Source organism: Strongylocentrotus purpuratus, unplaced genomic scaffold, assembly GCF_000002235.5.
Source record: "Strongylocentrotus purpuratus isolate Spur 01 unplaced genomic scaffold, Spur_5.0 spur5_scaffold_1, whole genome shotgun sequence".
Lineage (NCBI taxonomy): Eukaryota > Metazoa > Echinodermata > Echinoidea > Camarodonta > Strongylocentrotidae > Strongylocentrotus > Strongylocentrotus purpuratus.
Genome location: NW_022145594.1, coordinates 19,043,729 through 19,064,451, shown reverse-complemented (window position 1 = coordinate 19,064,451; position 20,723 = coordinate 19,043,729). Strand labels below are relative to the sequence as shown.

The following is a 20,723-nucleotide window of genomic DNA, read 5'->3' as shown; positions in this document are numbered from 1 at the left end:
GAAATCTGGATGGAAGTAAAACAAAATGGAAACTGATAGTTAGTTAAGTTTTATGATTTGTTGAGATTTTGCAGAGTGAAGATAGTTAGAAAGTTAGATAGATAGGTAGTAAGACATGGATACAGAGAGAGAGAGAGAGAGAGAAGAAGAAGCATATACTGCAGAACAAAATATCAAAGACTTTGCAGTATGAATAATTCTCAACTGGGCACTCCAAATGCTATACATTGTATGAAAAAAGCATGAAAAACACTGAGCTGTTTTGAAACATTGCGAGATGATTATAAATTGAACTTCATTTGATTACGAGATAAAATGTATTATTTGTATATGGTTTGATTGCATTTATCTATTTCACCGTTAACACTGATGTGAAACATTTTGGCCAATCCATATTTGAATAGAAAGGTACGAAATTTAAAAAAATCAGTGACTGCACAATAAGCAAAATAATTCTGGTCACTCTTTTTCTAAGAAAACAAAAAGTCTATAATTAAATTATGAATAAAACTAGCAGAGTCAAGAAAATTTACGAATATCGCAGGTATACTTCGACAACCATTGAGGTATACTCACCAAGGAGAATCAGGAGGAATGATGCAATCTCTGTAGAAGAAGCTGAGATGGTGATGATGATTTCTCAGCAAATATCTTCTCCTTATATACTCTCCTAAATCTTTATGCCTCCTTCCGCTAAGGTCCAACGACCCCGCCCAAGACCTCCCCCTTATTACGATATTTGCTCGGAGTCATTACAAAGGCGTACATACACCAACATATCCATCATATCAATTAACAACCCCCTCTGCGGAACGCGCAACCCGCTGATTGATAAAGTTTCCAAAAGAAATTGTGGTTTTCTTGATGTCTTTCAATATCTCATTGTCCAGCCATGAACTTCGGTCCAAACCACCCGGAATATGTCACCAATCATGATAACCATGGTTGTGAAGTCTAATTAGGCTCACTAAACCTCGTTCACATGGATAGTTTTATCTAATTTGTTACAATTCTCCTCCTTTCTCACCTTTTTTTAATTCCATAATGCGCCTCGGTAAAGTTGACTAGTATGACGGCGCAATATATGTGGGTCATTATCATTTGATAAATAATACTATTAGTTTACTTTCCGTAGTGTTTGAAGTTCCTTTGAAGAAATATTGAAATTGAAACTTTAGTTACAGTAATTGATAGTAAAGGTTTATTTGTTGTTGAGTATGTTAAGTTCAACGCTAGACTGTCTCTCTAAAACATAGATACTGCAGATGAACCATAACCGGTGACACTATTCCATTCGAAATAAGACCTATCAAGATTTAAGATTAATTTAGTTTATTCATACATTCGTAGCTTATAAAAGTCTATGCTACTTTTACACGCACAAAATATTTAATTATATATTACATGTAGGGTTGTTATAAAATGTTTTTATAAAATGTTGTTATAAAATGAATCCCTATATTTACAAGATTAACATGTAGCACATGGTATTTTTTGATATCTCATGTAAAACAATATTTGTTTAATGACTATCATTGCAAACAGACTTCAGTAGCATTGAAATGGAACCGGGATTTGGAAAACAAATATTAATAAAGTTAGTGATAACGAAAAAACAGAAAGACAAAAAAGGAATTAAAAAAAGGCTAAGCAAGAGAAAGAAGAAAAATGCAACAACATTGAATGAGCGGCAAAATGGATTTATACCTTATATATCAGGAAAACAAAAATAAATTTAGAAATGACTATCAATGTTAACCGACCTCAAGTGGCAATCGTTTGACACATTGGAATTAAAAAGCAACGAGCGAGGAGGCTTTGGAATAGCTGATTGTAATGATGCGGAAATGAACTTAACCCTCATCATGACAGTAATTAAATCGTAATGAATTTGATTGTGCTCACGGCTTTGGCTACCCGTTATTAGATATTTGATACTACTCAGAACGTAACAAGATCATGTGCTAATGGAAGGGGTTGGGGGTCAATTAAAGTAAACCTCATTGAAAATAACAGGGAATTTTGAGGAAGAAAAAAGAGGGGGAGGATTTGACATGCGATTCCTGTTGTAGTACTTGGAAATGCAAGGAGGCATGAACTGATATTGCTTTGATATTTGCAGTGGTCATTCCGGGTGCCAGGTCCAATGACAGAGTCAGCCGAGGAGAAAGAAATGCCCATTGAGTTTATAATGGATGCAGGCGGAAGACAGCAATGTTTTGTTCTATTTCATCGATGCGGAACGATATTTCATAGAGTAATCTAAAATGGATGCAGTCAAGAGTGAAGCTATCTAATAAAGAGCCCAAGAAATGACGTTATTAAAAATGTTTTTAATGTTAATACTTTGTTGTCCTTGACACATCTAGCAAGTCACTCACAACATTTTTTCCATCGATTTTTGAAGGAATATAATATTTATTTTAAGAGGTTATTCCGAAAAGTTTATTATAAATACAAGTCATTTGTACTACGAGGTTTTGGAACCATCCACCTAACGATAGCACATTGACGGTTCCATGACACATGCTCCGCCGACGATTGCTCCGCCGACATTTACTCCGCAAAACGCGACAATTGCTCCGCGACATTTGCTCCGCGACATTTGCTCCGACGTCAAATGCTCCGCCGACAGGTGCTCCGCCGACAGTTGCTCCGCCGACAGTTGCTCCGCCGACAATTGCTCCGCCGACAGATGCTCCGCCGACAATTGCTCCTCCGACAATTGCTCCGCCGACAATTGCTCCGCCGTCAATTGCTCCGCAAAACGCGACAATTGCTCCGCCGACATTTTCTCCGCCGACATTTGCTCCGCCTGAAGCGACACTTGCTCCGCCGACATTTGCTCCGCCGACATTTGCTCCGCCGACATTTGCTCCGCCGTCAATTGCTCCGCCGACATTTGCTCCGCCTGAAGCGACAATTGCTCCGGTGACATATGCTCCGCCGACAATTGCTCCGACGACATTTGCTCCGCCGACAATTGCTCCGACGACAATTGCTCCGTCGACATTTGCTCCGCCGACAATTGCTCCGACGACATTTGCTCCGCATGAAGCGACACTTGCTCCGGTGACATTTGCTCCGACGACATTTGTTCCGCCCAAAAGTGTCCCATTAAATACAAATGCTACTAGTACTACGACAAATGCTTCGCAGACAATTTTTTTTTTCACGGGTTGTTTTTGTTTCTTTCTTTTTTTCTTCATTTTTTGAATGCATTTCATGACATTATGTAAATGAAATGAAATGAATGAATGATGATAATGTGGGAGGAAAAAGCAGTTGCCTAAAAGTCATTTCGAATATACTGAAATAACTTTCCATCTATCACTGTACGTCCCACATAATGTACACTAAACACTCATTACATGTCATGGGAAGTTTTTTTTTTTAAGTAGAGCAGCAAGCCACATTCCCCAATACGCGCATACCTCCTAGTTAATTTCAAACAGCTCATCAATATGTAAGACCTGAAATTACCTCAATGAAAGAAGACTAATAACATGAGAGGAAAGAAAAGAGCAAAAAAGACAACCGTTTTTTGCTATTCCCCATAATGTTTGATTTAAAAAAATAAAAAATAAAATTATAGCTCCTTACGCAAGTTCTCCGGCGAAAGATAATTACTCCGCTCAAAATCTGTTTCATGTATTACTCATTAGCTGATCCAAAGCTCAAGGCTATATCTCTCTCTCTCTCTCTTTCTCTCTCTCCCATGCTCCTCCTTTTCCTGTTTACACCGTTTTATTGTCTTCTTTGCTCTTTTCTTTCCTCTCATGCTATTAGTCTTCTTTCATTTCCATCACTTCTTCTCTGCTCCCCCTCTCGAGTTCTAATTCTCTCGTGAAATTGAAACGTAAAGTAATACAATCATGTAGTACATTCTTGTTTAGAATAATATTTTCAATAATATCCAGTCCATTTTCTAAAGGTTTCTTTCCTTTAGTTAAGTGTATGTAGCTTTAATATATATATGTTAGTGTGCAAAACACTCCGTTTCATTCGAGTACTTTGTTTTCACTAAATAATTTAAGGGACTCACGAAGCCACCGGAAGAAGAGCAATTGGCTTATCATGAAGAACTAACATCAAACTGCAACAAAATGATTTGTATAAATGTGAATAAGCAGAAAGGCTGCCATCTCATTTTCCCGTCTGAATGGGTTCTCTTCCTTACGTATATAAGTGCCCTTATTTTCTAAACTTTTTTTTTTATATTTGTGTGTTTATTAAATTTTCAATCATATAAAAATTACATATTTACAAGTCATTGGTAATAATTAGACAAACAAAAAACCAATATGTATAAGAACAACTAACAATAATGAAAGGACAAGAAAGTTATAAAAAAAAAACATTATAGTAAAAAAAAATACACTGTACACATATAAATCATAGTTTGAACTCCAGTGCATAAAGGGGAGTGAGGGGGCACAGGAATAAAAGTTAAATAAACATGAGAATCATAAGTCAAATCGCCATTTCTTAAAATGCGAAACAAGCTTGTTCCTTTTTTTTGCTGAGAAATATTCAATATCTTTTTGTTTCTTTATAAAACTCTTAAAAAGATCAACACTTGGTAAATCCCCCTTACTTATTTTCTAAACTTCCATGATGACCTATTACATTGTATAATGGTTTACCTAGTAAGATGCATTGATCGAGGTAATTTCAGGTATTACATATTGATGAGCTACTTGAAATTAACTAGGAGGTATGCGCGTATTGGGGAATGTGGCTTGCTGCTCTACTTTTTTTTAAAAAACTTCCCACGACATGTAATGAGTGTTTAGTATACATTATGTGGGACGTACAGTGATAGATGGAAAGTTATTTCAGTATATTCGAAATGACTTTAAGGTAACTCCTTTTTCCTCCCACTTCATCAACATTCATTCATTTCATTTCATCTACATTATTTCAAGAAATGCATTCAGAAAATGAAGAAGAAAAAAAGAAACGAAAAAAATAGGTGTAAATATTGTCGGCGAAGCATTTGTCGTAGTACTAGTAGCATTTGTAGTTTATGGGACACTTTTTGGGCGGAGCAAATGTCGTCGGAGCAAATGTCGGCGAAGCAATTGTCGCTTCAGGCGGAGCAATTGTCGGCGGAGCAATTGTCGGCGGAGCAAATGTCGGCGGAGCAATTGTCGCTTCAGGCGGAGCAAATGTCGGCGGAGCAATTGTCGCTTCAGGCGGAGCAATTGTCGGCGGAGCAATCGTCGGCGGAGCAAATGTCGGCGGAGCAAGTGTCGCTTCAGGCGGAGCAAATGTCGGCGGAGCAATTGTCGGCGGAGCAAATGTCGGCGGAGCAATTGTCGCTTCAGGCGGAGCAAATGTCGGCGGAGCAATTGTCGCTTCAGGCGGAGCAATTGTCGGCGGAGCAATCGTCGGCGGAGCAAATGTCGGCGGAGCAAGTGTCGCTTCAGGCGGAGCAAATGTCGGCGGAGCAATTGTCGCGTTTTGCGGAGCAATTGACGGCGGAGCAATTGTCGGCGGAGCAATTGTCGGCGGAGCAATTGTCGGCGGAGCATCTGTCGGCGGAGCAATTGTCGGCGGAGCAACTGTCGGCGGAGCAACTGTCGGCGGAGCCTTTGACGTCGGAGCAAATGTCGCGGAGCAAATGTCGCGGAGCAATTGTCGCGTTTTGCGGAGTAAATGTCGGCGGAGCAATCGTCGGCGGAGCATGTGTCGGGTTACCCACATTGACTCAATCCTGCAGCTGAAATCATCTTACAGTAAATAAAAAGAAGAATAAAAAGGCGAAGGAGAAATCATAAGAAGAAGAAGAAAAGGAAGAGGACGAGGAGGAGAAGGAGAAAACGACGGAACGTGAGCAGAAGAGGAAGAAGTAAAACAAATACTGCACTCAGGTGAAGGTATATAGGACCACACATACATGTGGCATCAACATTTGATCAACGATAGAGAGGATAAGAGAGATACACCCTCAGTCATATTTGGATTAAGTGAGCTTTTCAAGACCAATCCTCTAACAATACCATATTGCAAATATGATATTTTTTACCAGAACATGGAAACGAACCTTTTCCATAGCTTAAACCCTCTTTTTACAATGGATTTTGTTAGTATTTGTATTTATTAACATTTATTTCCTTCTCAACGGTACAAAATGAAACACAATGTTTATATAAATTATATATGAAACAATGATTTTAACATAGAGTGTACAGTTAATAATTCAGGTAACAAAAGCAGGCGAAAACCCGAAAAGCATAGCTTGTATTTATATGTGGGTGTTAAGTAGAGAGAAGGCCACCAAATACACTATAATATCTTGGCCTAGTGAAGAAAATAATGATATTGATAATAACAATAATGAAAATAAATATTAATAATAATAATATCAACAATAAACTTATACTTGTATAGCACATATCACTAACACAAAAAAATGAGTTGAAAATTTTAGTATTGGTGGCAGATTGGGCAGGGTGGGTGTGGCTAAATCATGCGGTTTCCTTACCGAAACCACCCCCCGCACCCCTCCCTTCCCTCAACGAGATCTCTATTTTCTCAAACTATTTTCTTTGTCTTTCAATAAGTTTATGGCGAAGTGTACTTACTATGCAGGAACGAAATAATGAAGCGGTACTTTTTGCTGACATATTGTGTTTTTTCCTTTGCTTTTTTGTATTGTATCATTTTGTTCTAGTCTTGTTAAACTGTCCATGTTGTGCTTTTAATATCTTTCTATTGTGCCATCCACTACTCTTTAGCCACACATTTCTTAATCTATTACTGAGTTCTATTTGTGTTAATACTTTTCATACTGTCTTTATATTGTGCAGTCCAATTTAATCTCCCGTACTCTTTTTCAGCCACACTTTTCTCTAAACCCTTCAGTTTAACTTGAAATGTTCTACCTTTTATAATTAGTGCGTTTTATTTTGAGTTAGATTTTGCTGTATTAGTGCAAGCATATTAATATATGTGAACACAGTGAACTTGTCCTGTTTAACCGATAAATATGATTGTATGTCTTTGCTTTATTTGGCTCATTTCAATCGAGCTTGAATCTGTACGTAGTTTTCCTTTCCACACTGAAACGTGTTTTGTGTTAACGTACTTTAATTATTTGCTAGTAAATAACTGGGTTTTATGTATTGCGCATATGTTTTTAATTTCTGTTGTTGTCATTTTACCGTGAACTTTGTTATTTGCCTGCAGGACTCTCTTGAAAAGCAGGGCTTGCTGCTCTGAAGGGATTTCCCTGTATCTTAAAAAAGATTAATAATAATAATAATAATTAATAGCTAAATAACCCAAAGGATTCATATGTATTTGAAGAAATTGATATTTACTAAAAAGTGCTTTCGCCACCCTCTGAACCCCAAATTTTCAATAATAATCATGAGAAGCGTTTCATCTGAACATTTAAAAAAAATCACTTCAATAAGCTGGGCTTTCTTTAGTCACTATAATTAATGTTTGTATTCCATTTTGATGTTGGCAAAGATTTTCCATGCCTGCTTACTTTTGTTTTATTTTATCTCTATCTTTTTTTCTCAGTCTCTTTCTTCTCGCTCTTTTATGGGTTCGTGTTTTATTTTCTCTCTGCTGTATCTCTGTAATATTATCTGTATTTTTGTCTCACATTCTATTCTCTATATTGGTATACCTTCTTCTAGATATTAATCCTTCTCTTTCGTTTCCATCTCATTCCTGTATACCCCCCTTTCTCTCTCCTTTTCTGCGTCGTACGTACCTTTTATATCCTATTATGCCACCATCATCATCATCACCATCATCATCATCATTACCATCACCATCATCATCAGCAGTAGCAGTAGCAGCATCGTCATCAGCATCGTCTTCGCAATCATTAGCATTATTATAGTCATCAATATATCATCACCATCATCATCATCTTCTCTAATTCTTCACAATCCTCTTCCTGTTTCTACTTGTCTACTTGATCAATTCGTTTTCTTTTTCTTTTTCTTCTTTCCCTTCTTCTTCCTCTTTTCCTTCGTCTTCTTCGTCTTTTTCCCCCGTCTTCCCCCATCCTTTACCCCCTTCTTCTTCTTCTTCTTCTTCTTCTTCTTCTTCTTCAATCTATTAAATATTTGTTTATTTACTTTTCGGCGGGGGGGGGGGGGTGTGCGTTTATAAGTCACCTCCATAAGCGTCATCTCCACCAAAACATGGTAAATCAGAATGCATAATGACTATAATGTCTCACGCACATGATCTTAGGAATTGTATTTAATAAAACATGAAACATTGGTGTTACATACAACTTATTTCACAAACTTGTTGAAAACACAAACAAGAAAGTAAGTATCCATGGAGATCCATTACATTTTTATCAAAGTTATAAAAAATAATTTATACGGTTCATTCCATTAAAAAACACTACAGTTTCGTGGCAGTATTAAAACTAATCAGATGTACAGAATTCAAAGGCTATATTACTTAATAATCCTTTGAATTTTATATTTATAACAGCACATCTAATTCGTTTATTCATTAATTTCTGATTTTATACAGGGTGGCACATATCAACAATTTGGTGGCCTTCTATGAGGCCCTATTTGGTAAGAATAAAACAACTAACAGCAGCAGAAACAAAATAGATAAATACACAAGCATAAAAATAGGTATAATATAAATTAATTGGTATCCTCATGAAATAACTGATGATTTAAGAATTATCCTTGATCATTTAAAACAAATATGTGAATGGAATTTTCAATTTAAATAGAAAATACATTAACAAATGAAGAAAAGATAAAGAATAGATGATAACCACGTATTTAAAAGAAGAAAAAAAATGATTGAAAACGTACATTCTAATATTCTGATATAGGTTAACACACGTTACCTTTAATCTAAACGTGAACACATGAATTAATGAATAATGTGTTTTGAAAACATGATACATCCAATCCCCAAAATTTCATATATAATTATATTACATTAGATTAAATCATTCAAACAGTACGTTTTCTATTGATCACATTATACAAAAATAATCTTAATTAATTTATGAAGATCATCATAATGCAACATCTTAATTAAACAAACAAATGCAAACAAAAGCAAAAGCAAAACAAAAATGAAATTGCCTTATTAAAGTCGATTAGCATTAATTGAACGATGACTAAAAATACATCCCTTACAAATAATAAAATAATAATAATAATATTGGGGAAAAACGCTTGTATATTATTACATAACGCGTAATCTCGTCATTCTTTAACATTTCCAAACTTAGGTACTCATCGTCACTAAATTTACGTTAATTTAACGACAATCAGACTGCAATGATTAAACCACTAACAAAGGTAATACAAATGAAAATGCAAATAAGTAAATAGATAACAAAAATAACGAGTAACAAGTAAAAGGAATAGGGAATAAATAACACGAACGAAGATATGAAAGACAATTTTAATTAGGGAACGTATTAGGAATTACATGTATCGAGACTACGAAGTATGGTGAAATTATAGTATCTGACGAAGAGAATTTAACCACTCGATTCTTTACATAATACAAAAACAAAAACCACAACCACGACATCAAGACAATTAACGAGAGTATCATCAGTCTTCCATAAATTAGTCCATATGATCTCACATTAAAATGCTCTCATTGCTTTATTTATTTCAAGAAAACGTTTATTTCGGTACATTTCCTCTACAAGTGGAATATTACCCAAAGGAGAGACCCACACTCATGTATTAATCTGGCCCAGGACGTTGAATCTAGCGACATCAAGAAATAAGCAGACCATGGAATTTCAAATAAATGTGGTGAACAAAATATGAACTGCAATATTATTAATCATTCAAGTTCTTACAAAAAGTAATATTTACAATATTTCAAATCAAAGAATAAATGTATATGATCCTCGAATAAGTGGAAATCGACGCCTCCCTCTCATTACCAAATTATATTGCTTTTTTATCAACTAGCTTTTGACTCTTCATCTCGAATGAGCTCTAAATAACAAGTTTGTTTTCATTCTAATATTGGTTTACTAGCTTTCAAGTACAACTGGACATATGAGGGCGTTCTATTACAAAGCAGGTTTAGGCCGCCATTTTAATTTGCGCGCAAACATTGCGTCATCAAAGTTTACAGATGAGCATGTATTGTTGTGTCACTGCCTGCGCTTTGCGCTCACATCATATTGACATGGGCGTCATTTTAAATAAGACGGCGCAAATCTTAGTGCATGCACACTATTGTAACCGTGAAAGGGTGTATTCCGTTTCCTAGGCAGTGCGTTATGTTGCAAAAATTCGACTTCAGTGGAGAAAGGTCTTTCAACGAACGTCACGTGGGGTACATATTTCAGTTTTATTTGAGGGGAAGAAGTCATGTGTAGGCTTAACAAAAACAACATTATTCATCATGAAGGGTCGTTGTTCACTCCTCCTCAATCGGAGGTTCAAGTGAGAATTTGGAGCATGCGAGGTAGTACCCGGGATCCTTCTTGTTCCGCAGCACGTCACAGAAACATCGCTGATCTGTTCCCTTTTTGATGCATCCTTAGATTAAAAAAAAAAAATGTAAGAAAACGCAAGAAAAGAAAATGATAATGAGCGTATTGGCAATCAAACGTGGAATGTCTAGTAACATAGAGGTCTGAAAGATAGAGCTTAATGTTCGAGTAATACATTAATATTTCAGCTGGACAAAATAGAATCACCTATAATTTAGAATTATTTCACAGTGTCTAGATACAACGAAATCAAATTCATCAATAGCTAGATTATAGTTATATATGATTACTTTAAACAATTTTAATTATAACTGAAAATGCATGTTTCGTGTAATAAGGGTTCCTGGTTTAAAAGATTTAATCCTTGAAATCTCAAAGTATATTTTGTAATTCTGCTTAATGAAATGGAAATAAACAGTATAAGCGTATAATAATTTTTTTTTGAATTCGTAACATCATTTGTTGCATAAATGAACCATAACTTTGTGATACGACAAGACCCCCCATTTTATTAACAAAATTAATTGTATATCGTCATTATCATTATTATTAGTAGTATTATCATTTGGGTGATGCAATAATATCAACATGAATAATCATAATTTGCGCTGAAGATCAAACTCTCTATAAAGCGTTTGACACAATAATTTTTCAAAAACATTTCAGTGATGATTCTTAAATCACCACAATCGTGCTCATATATTTCACTAGATGTTTTGTAAGGCATCCCCATGAAAACATCCGTCCTCCAAAAATCAAAAAACCACATCCACTTATTCCGCCCACATAATATACACTTTCATCACACGCACACGCACTTATGAACGTTTCGTCTACTGAATTCATAATTCATCACAGACACGAATGGTATTATACACATTCCTCTAATGTTCCCGTCATCCTAGTCACCCATACCTACTTACCACGCTCACCACGGCACACCCATATTTTTCCACCCACTCTAATCACACGCGCACACACTCATGAACATATCTTTCACCGACTGCCTGGTTCATTGCCTCCATGTCAAGTTCTCGACGTAATTACCCATCTCTCCTTTCCACCAGTTCTTCAAGACACAGCGCTGTCACACACCACACACCAAACCCCGCCTACATACTCCCTCCCCCATTTGCCACCCGCACTTACGAACATATCGCCCGCTGCCGAGTCCATTGCCTCGCTTTCCGAGTTCATCAATTATCCTTACACCCATTCCTCTGTTGTACCAGTTATCCCAGTCGGAATCGGCGCTCCCTGACGTCAGTGATGCGCCAAGAATTACCAGGGTAAGAGAGAGAGCCAGAATGAAGACACGGAGTGACATTTTTGCCGAATTGAATTTCTCCTATATTAGCAACAAGACATAAGAAAATCAAACATTTAATAACAGTTCGATGATTGTACAACTGACGATAATAGAAAGAAAGTTCATCTCAAATGGGCGTACTACACCAAGCGTTATTCACCGGGCGTTATTTACCTGACGGAGTGACGAGTCAGATACGGACAATCACTTTGGCACGCTCCTTGAAATTAACACCATACATGAATATGAATCACAGATGAATGAGCATCCATATGCGTGATTAGCGCAGCAAATAATGTAATCGAAATAACTCTTTGTATCCTACGCGTAATTTACATTGCCCTTTGCACACGGATACTCATTGCATGACGCAGAACCCCGTCAGCAGTGGGTGTCGCCCTTGGCGCATAAAATGATAAAATATGAAGCTCAAATAAAGAGTACAAATATCGCTATGTTAGACTATGGATGTATAACATCCATATTTTATGGAGTTGCCTTCCCAAGCTTGACTAGCGCAAATTATTAACGCAAGCAAAAAGACGTTTTGCAACGGCAAAAGTATAACACATCATTTATGACGTGCATGATTGTAGCATGGCAGTTCAAGCAAAATTTTGCCAAGGGTCTAACATCTCTCTTCCGAATATCACCTTTCCTGCTTTTGGTGTTTTCGTAAGAGTGAAACATTTTTGACACTTTTTAAGTAATAATATAATTTCTCGGGCCAATACAATCCCAACTACTTCCGAAAAATAAAAATATTAAAAGGCAATTTCAATGGCCTCGTACGTCACCTTTTAAAATGTGGATGGATAACGATGATATGTAATTTAAACATGAAACAAAACATGACAAAGAATAATTTGTAGTGGTAATCATAACGTGGATACAAGTTAATTACAGACAGCACGCAACTGTGTGAATAATTACTTGGCTTGCGAGAGACTACAGGAGTGGACGAAAGCTTACCTTCTAAAGCTCAAGGTCAGAAAAAACTTAATCTACAAGTTAATTTAAACCGCATTTGTATGGCACATACAATACGGTATTGGAATAGCCCTCGAGATGTTTTTATTTTGAAAGCAGTTACGACCGTGTAAATCAAACTACGCTATATATGACTACCTGGCTGCCCGAATTCGAGGGACTAGTTGCACGAGTATTGGTAATGGCATTTTTAGTGGATTGCAACTCCCAACCTCATGCTTTTTGGTGTCACTAGCCTTCTGATATGCATGAACCTTCTAAAAGTAACGCTCTGAGATGTTGACGAGTGCCTTCACATTGATTTCAATATAAATAAATAGTGTACGTTCAGGTTGAAAACATCGTTGCAATGTGTGAAAGCAAGACGAACATTACGTCACAGCTCTGCACAAATAGTTCGTCGGCTGCCCTCAAAAAGACCGAAAGATCTATGTATTGTAAATGGCAGTAACGACTTTCTTGCAGACAGTCAATGAGTTAACGCCCTTCTGGCTTTAGGCACACTGGTACTTCCTTAATCATTCATACATAACATGTCAAAGTATTCATGCAAAATAACATAACTCGAATTTCATTTACCTTAGTTACGAGTTAAAGTTCCTGTGTCTTGAAAATTATTTAAGAATCCTTTTCTGGGTAGGTGCGCCGCCAAGCTAGGTCGTTTCAACTGATAATACCATCCCATCTCCAACGCATTTTATATAGTCATCATCATCCGTCATCGCCGAGTATTTTAAGTATCATGGGATCCTGTGTCAAACAAAGGCCTATCCAAGTGTAAGTAATGATGTGTGACAAGGCGCTATTCTGGGTCCATTTCTAAACTTGTCCTTGTTGACGACATGCCGTCCATTGCAACGTCAGAGCCAATCTAGCGCGTTAAAAACAATTAATATGAACATCAAAACCGATTACTTCACAAAATGTTATATTTTACCGTCTATACTCTGCCCTGCTCCTTTCTCCATCTCTCTCTTTCTCTCTAGACACTTTACATACGCTCTCTTTCTCTCTCTCTCGGTCTTTCTCTCACTATATCTGTGCCTGTATGTCTCTCTCTGTCTCTCTGTGTCTCTCTCTCTGTGTCTCTGTGTCTCTCTCTCTCATTCTGCTCGTCCTCGTATTGTTCATGTATTATTTTGCTGTCTTTTTGTATTGTCTCCCTATCTTGCCGTATATTTTTCTATCTACTCATCCATTTCTGAACCTCTGCATAATAATTGTTCTCTCTTCCTCTTTCGTTTTCGCTTTTTCTTTCTATATGTCTATTTTTCGTTTTCCGTAGAATGATGATCTGACTTTACCCTTCGAACGTCTGTCTCTGTCTGCCTATCTGCATCTCCCTCTTTCGCGAAAAAAGTAATGCTCACATGTTCAGACCGTCAGTTTCTGCTTCCTCTCGTTAACTTCGCCTTTTATTTCTTCCCCTTTATCTTCTTTCATTTTCTCTCTGGTACAAACCGTAATATTTGTTGTATTCCTGTCTATATTCATTTATCTTACTTTTATATCAATACATTCTGTCTCTTCCTATCCATTCATATAGTTTTATCCAGACGTTTTTTTTTATAAATAATTTCTCTTCCTCTTAATTTCCCTCTCTTCCTCTTTCTTGTTCTCCCCTCTGTCTTTCTCTCTTGTTTCCCGCCATATGTCTTTCCGAAATCTAAATAACGTGTATCTAATATCTTCCTGTTCCTCTCTCCTGTTCTTTCTGTCTCTCACTCCCCTTCCATACGCGAAGGTATTCCCCATTGGCAATCTCGTCACGCTTTCCTTGTCACGAAATTTAATATCCAAGGCATTACATGCTTGGCTGCTTACATTATAATTGACCATGGCGAGCCAAAAGCATAAATAAGATGACGTACTTTATGAATGAAATCAGAACACTCACAATATGTGCAATAAAGGAACAGTGATCTATTTTCGCTTCTTGTCTGAACATCACCGGAAGTTATACCCAAAGAAAAATAAAGAAGATAAAAGAGGGAACAATGTCTTTTACATTTAATCAGTCACATCTTATGAAGTCATTAACATTCGGAATCGTGCCTAAAATATGTAATTATTGGATGTTTAATTGGTCATTAGCAATGATTTGGGCTAGATTACTCGGAAAACGTAATACCTTATTCATGACATGCGATACTGCATTAAGAATGTAATTAGGGCATTCAACATTGATGAAGGCGGTGCAATACAAGTACTATTGCACAAGGCAATATGGATCTATTATTTGCTCCGGCCATCTGAGACGATTATTGCCTAAATTTCAAATATGAATTGTAGAAAGTCAAATCTAATGACACGGAGATTTTTGTAATTCGTGTTCATTTTGCAAAAGCGTGGACATTGGACCATATTAAGCAAAAACATTCTAGATTCTTAAATAAAATGATATAAATGTCACACGCACTAATAATCGCGTTGTTCACGGTGTGATGAAGCAATTGTTCTTTCGTCGTTTTCATATAATTTTAAAACTCATCAAATCTTTAATTAGTGAACAATATTAGTCGTGAAGATGTGATTAGAGCATTGAATATTAATGACGTTCATGGATAGGTGAAAATAAAGAAAACATAAAAGGACAAAAGAAAAAGAAAAAACAATCTTCATGTTCATAATGATGATTGGGATAGTATCCATGCAATTCTGTGTAAATTATTTTCATGGATCTCTCTCTCTCTCTCTCTCTCTCTCCCTCTCTGTAGCTAACTTGCCCTATCTACTTATCCCCCTCTCTCTCCTTTATTTCAGCCTCTCTCTCTCTCTCTCTCTCTCTCTTTTATTGATGAAAGAATACAACATTTAAGTTTTCTGCGTACAACAGCAAAACCCAAATTATGTATTTTTGTCTTAATATTTGTCTTCAAACACATTTTTGGGTGGAAAACCTTTGCAGAAGTATGTCTTAAATGACATCCTCTTGCACATTATGATACAACTTAAGTTGAATCTTGCCATCAAATTGTTGGCGAATTTAGGGCACCCAAAACTTTACAGGGGCTTTAAATCATCCTATTATAATACTTATATTTAAATAAAATTTTCCCGATTCTTTTTTCTCTCCCGCGAACCTCTTTTTCTTCCAGTCATCAGCCGTGAAACAACATGCATTAGGTAAGATAAATGTTTCTAGCAAATATGTAAATATTATCAACAACAAAAAAGGACTGGACGGTGACATATTTAACTAGGTTGTGCTATATATATATATATATATATATATATATATATATATATATACAGTTTAGGGCTCAAATTAATTTTTTGTCCACGGGGGCTCTTCCCCCACCCAAAAGAGCCCCCGTGAGCCTTCTCACGGGGGCTCTTTTAGTACTGACGGGGGCTCTTTTTGTATACAAAAATCCATTGAATTGGTACCTATGATACTCCTCAATTATTTGCTATTTCATCATTATCATTTCAATCAGCATTTTCCGTCTTACAAATTTACAAGCTACATAGCTGTTACTGGCCTGTGTATACGCATACAACACTGATCTTTATGATGTCTTTAACGTGACATATCTTCTTCTCCCCTTGCAAACGAGAAAGAAAACAAGGTCATTAAAAGGGATTAAGCGACAAATAATGATTGTGATTCAAATTGATGCGAATATTTGTTTGAATAAGCACTGCTATTCACCCGAATCTTCTTTGTAAAAACAACTTTTACAAATCTCAGCCATGCTTACTGAGTTGAGACGTTCCATTCAATGTAAAATACTCTTTAAAGAATACACTTCTCCTAATCTGAAAGTGATCTTACAACACAGTGGCAGATTTGCATGGCTGAGATTTGTAAAAGTCGTTTTTACAAAGAAGATTCTGGTGAAAAGCATTGCTTATTAAAAAAAAAAAATCCTTGCATCAATTTGAATCACAATGATTATTTGTCACATGATCCTTTTATTAAATAACCTTGTTTTCTTTTTTGTTTGCAGTGTTTGCACTGCGAGCTGAATCGGTAATAACTAGGCCTACTCATAAAACGAGAAATCTTGCACGCTAATCTAAGTTCCATTTCATTGGTTTAAGGTTTAAAAATTGAAACTCAATATTGTGTTAAAGTTATAACAGAAAAGATAATCTTTATTTTATAATTCCACGGGGGCGATTTTTAATTTTGCAATCGCCCCCGTGAGCAACCTGACGGGGGCGATTATGTAGCTCACGGGGGCGAATCGCCCACCGCCCCCGTGTATTTTGAGCGCTGATACAGTTAAACCTGTCTACTGTGGCCACCTAAGGGAAAGAGAGAAAGTGGCAGATATAGATTTCTGGACAGGGTCAGGTTCTACAACACATATTTATACCTCAATAACGGAGCAATGCAGGGACAGTAGGTTGCTATAGAAAAGTAAAATATAAATAACCTGTATATCAAAGTAGAACAGTATTGACCATCAAACAAGAATCGTACATGTGCATTTGTACATGTTCCAAAAGAAACACAGAAACACTCAAATGTAGTCAAAACTAAAGAGATACACGTAAACTATCAAATGAGTTGACACATTTTATTCTTTAATTTCTTTCAGTGACCAAAATACATGTTACACCAATAGACGATTTTTTTTCAATTAGGTTGAATTTAATTAAAACAAATGTTGTTGTAAGAAATTCATCATTTTACAGGGCAACCAGGCTCTGTTTGCAGCAAGTATTAATACAGGTCCAAGCATCTGCGCATGCTCAGATCATTTCGCAAGCATCGGTTACGGTTATGGTTTGTCCTAGTACCCGGAACAGACCCTGTAGTATTTCTGATGTTGCTTCCTGTACCTCTTATCGCAGATGCAGGTATGGCCGGATACCCGATGTGTGCAACCTAAATGTATAAGATAAAGAGGTAAATTGATAGTTAAATTTAATGAGTACAGACTTCGTCATAACCAAGATAATAAAGAAAAAACATAGAATACACCTTTAAATGTGATATGCACGTTACGCATGCAACGTCAGTCACTGGCGTACTAATACTATTAGTGCGTCAGCGCTTTGCGTACTCTTGACGCGTTAGCTGAGGGTTACATCGTTATTTTTTATATTTTTTTAAGCAGATGTTTCTGCATTTATTGATAAATCACATATAAAACATTCTAATAACAATAATATTATATATATAATATAATTGATTTACATAAAGAGTGACAACTTAAATACACACAAATACAAATGCATAATTGAAAGCTTGAAAGTATGGAGGTAAGTAAAAAAAATAGTCAAGATAAATGGAGAGTCCAACTGTCATAAGCAAGAATGCAGCCGTAAAAGTGAATGTAAACCAAATAATAAAATTATTGCATCAAATTATTTGCTGCTATATTAATATTGTATTGAGGAAAAAACAATCGAAAGGTCAATCTAACCTTCGTAATCTGTTAATTTGTATGAGACAAAAATAGGATAGACAGAATGGTCAAATTTTGAAATAAATTGAAACAATAATAGGAAAATTATGATTGCTGGTAATATGCAAATCTCAAATTGGCAATTTGGTCAGTGGATTTGAATCATTGTGACGTAGTCACCAGACAACCCTCGCCTTTGCGGTATAGCAATGTATTATATGAATTCATGTTTTTTTTTCTAAGCGCTTTCTTCCTCGGGGCACTACTCAAATGATAGTACATGTATATCATTACAGTTCATCTAAAAATAAACAAAATAAACAAATCATATGTTTTGGAAAGTTGACTTTTAGAAACATTTGTGTTTGAGCAAATGAGAAAGCTGTCCTGTACTACATTCTGCCGAAGTCCCTTCCGTATAGTCATTACAATTATTATATCAATAAAACCTTCTCACGTTTAGACCAATTTCTTCCACACTTTCAAAAGTTTGCTTCTCTTATTATTCTGCTTTCATTAAAGACTAGTTTATGCTAAACGTATAGGGGAATGCCGCATTAATGGCTCTATCGATATCATATTAATATAAAAGACAGATTTGTATACATTTGTATTTCCTTCATAGACGGCTCCATATTATTTGAATGGTTCCGACGTCGAACCAAAATAGGTATTAAATATTGACGCCATGTAAAAGGGGCAATATTGAACTATGTACAACCAAGCGAAATAAGTAAATCAATGAAGCCCCCCCCCCCCACACACACATACACACATCTGACTCTTGTTTATTAGCCATTAGACAGAATGGAATAATGAGGTAAATAATTAAGAAGGCGGTTGGGGTGAAAGACGGTGCTTGAGACTGTGAAACAGGTATAAGGAAAATAAAGAGACAAGAGAGAGGGAAAAGGAAAGTGAAAGAGGAGAAGAGAGAGAGAGATAGATAGATAGAGAGAGAGAGAGATAAAGAGATTGACAGAAAGAGAGGGAGAAGGAGAGAGAGCGGGATAGAGGGAGAGGGAGAAAAGGAGATAGAAAGATAGAATAGAGAGAGAGAGAGAGAGAGCAAGAGGGAGGGAGAGAAATGGAGTGGACAAGAAACAGAGAGAGAGAGACAGGAAGTGTGAGAGTTAGTTAGAGAGAGAGAGAGAGAGAGAGAGAAAGAGAAAGAGAGAGAAAAAGAAAAGTGAAAGAGGAGAAGAGAGAGAGAGAGAGATAGAGAGTAATAGATAGAAAGAGAGAGAGAGAGAAGGAGAGAGCGTGAGAGAGGGAGAGAGCAAAAGAGATAAAGAGATAGAATAGAGAGAGAGAGAGAGAGAAAGAGAGAGAGGAACTGAGCGAGAAAGAGAGAGAGAGAGAGAGAGAGAAAGAGAGAGAGAGAGAGAGGAAGTGAGAGAGAGAAAGAGTACTCACGGAAGAAACGTCCTCTGCCCTGACCCCTCTTTTCCATGTCGTAAGTTTCGTTCGAGATGTCGTCATCTAAAGCGAGCTCATTACTCCTCTTCTCAAGAAGATCAAGCACCATGTCGAACTCCTCGTCAGACGGATCATCTTCGAACGCCATCGCCGCGGCCAGAGCGACAACGAAAACGAACACGGTGATTGTCAAGAAAACTTTAGACGCCATTTTCAATGATGGAAGCGTTCTGTTATAATAGTAAAATGCATAAGTAAAAAACTGAATTATTAATTGTTGCGATAAAAGTTTACATAAATAAATATACATATATTTGTAAAGCGCCTAAAGACATTTGTATTAAGCGCTATATAAACATTAAATATTATTATTATTATTATTAAAGAACCAAGTATTGAGTTCAGCTCGGAGTTCTGGAAAATACGCAAACAAATATATTTAAAAAAAAACACATCAGAAACGAAGTAAGAAAATAGTGACTTTTGATGTGAAAAAGTTCCAATGACATTATTTTTAATAAAAATAACAACAACACAAAAACCTCATGAATTATTTTGCCCTTTAAGAGTTGTTTTACTTTAAATAAAAAAGAGAATGAGAAAAGAGATATACAATTAAAATAGTTCTCACCAGGATAATCAGTCGAACAAAGACAGTGTTAAGCTCTGCGATATTCACAAATCCAATGTTTGAGAATCTTCTTACCCAACAGGATTATATACGTTTCTGAAGTCGGTGTAAATGCCTTCCAACTTTCACGCATAATTGATTTTCTGTGGTTTGATGGAGGATTGGCGTCACAAATTTGAAGTATTTTCCATAATCTCAAAAAACCACCCCGAAAAAATGCAATTTCAAATCGCTGGATGATTCATGGGGTTTGATAGTACTAGTAGTTTCCTATTTCTGGACATTTTCCTTCCATTCAATCTTGTTATATAGAACAGGTGACGTCCTGTCGTAACAGGCATATACTCTCTTGAACCTAATGATTTAATAATTTTCCGAGGATAATCATTCTTTTCATCCTCCGTTAATCATTTCTCACGCCTTTTGATGCGTTTCATGTTTCCTAACGGCTCAGCCTCCATCTTTACTCTTATCATTACGCGGTTTAATTCAAATTTGCTAAATAGGAGGCATTAAAGGTCTTGTAGCTAC

At 36.4% G+C, this 20,723-nt stretch overlaps 1 protein-coding gene and 1 long non-coding RNA gene across 2 annotated transcripts; both read right to left on the bottom strand.

Moving 5' to 3' along the window:
- Nucleotides 1-8,759: 8,759 nt before the first annotated feature.
- Nucleotides 8,760-13,431, bottom strand: LOC105437516. The gene is made up of 3 exons (XR_970631.2): nt 13,359-13,431; nt 11,630-11,828; nt 8,760-10,526 (listed from the first exon to the last, which is right to left on the bottom strand). It is a non-coding gene; the product is annotated as an uncharacterized LOC105437516 (long non-coding RNA).
- Nucleotides 13,432-17,294: 3,863 nt separating this feature from the next.
- Nucleotides 17,295-20,232, bottom strand: LOC105437515. The gene is made up of 3 exons (XM_011664185.2): nt 20,193-20,232; nt 19,559-19,791; nt 17,295-17,619 (listed from the first exon to the last, which is right to left on the bottom strand). The coding sequence occupies exons 2-3, from the start codon at nt 19,770-19,772 to the stop codon at nt 17,525-17,527; spliced, it is 309 nt and encodes a 102-aa protein (XP_011662487.1). The 5' UTR covers nt 19,773-19,791; nt 20,193-20,232; the 3' UTR covers nt 17,295-17,524.
- Nucleotides 20,233-20,723: the final 491 nt, after the last annotated feature.

What these genes read in the sequence shown, in the direction of transcription:
- LOC105437515 (XM_011664185.2), bottom strand. Translation starts at nt 19,772, where the DNA reads ATGGCGTCTAAAGTTTTCTTGACAATCACCGTGTTCGTTTTCGTTGTC. An exon ending in GGGCAGAGGACGTTTCTTCC is followed by an intron (nt 17,620 to 19,558) that starts GTGAGTACTCTT and finishes TTATACATTTAG; the next exon opens with GTTGCACACATCGGGTATCC.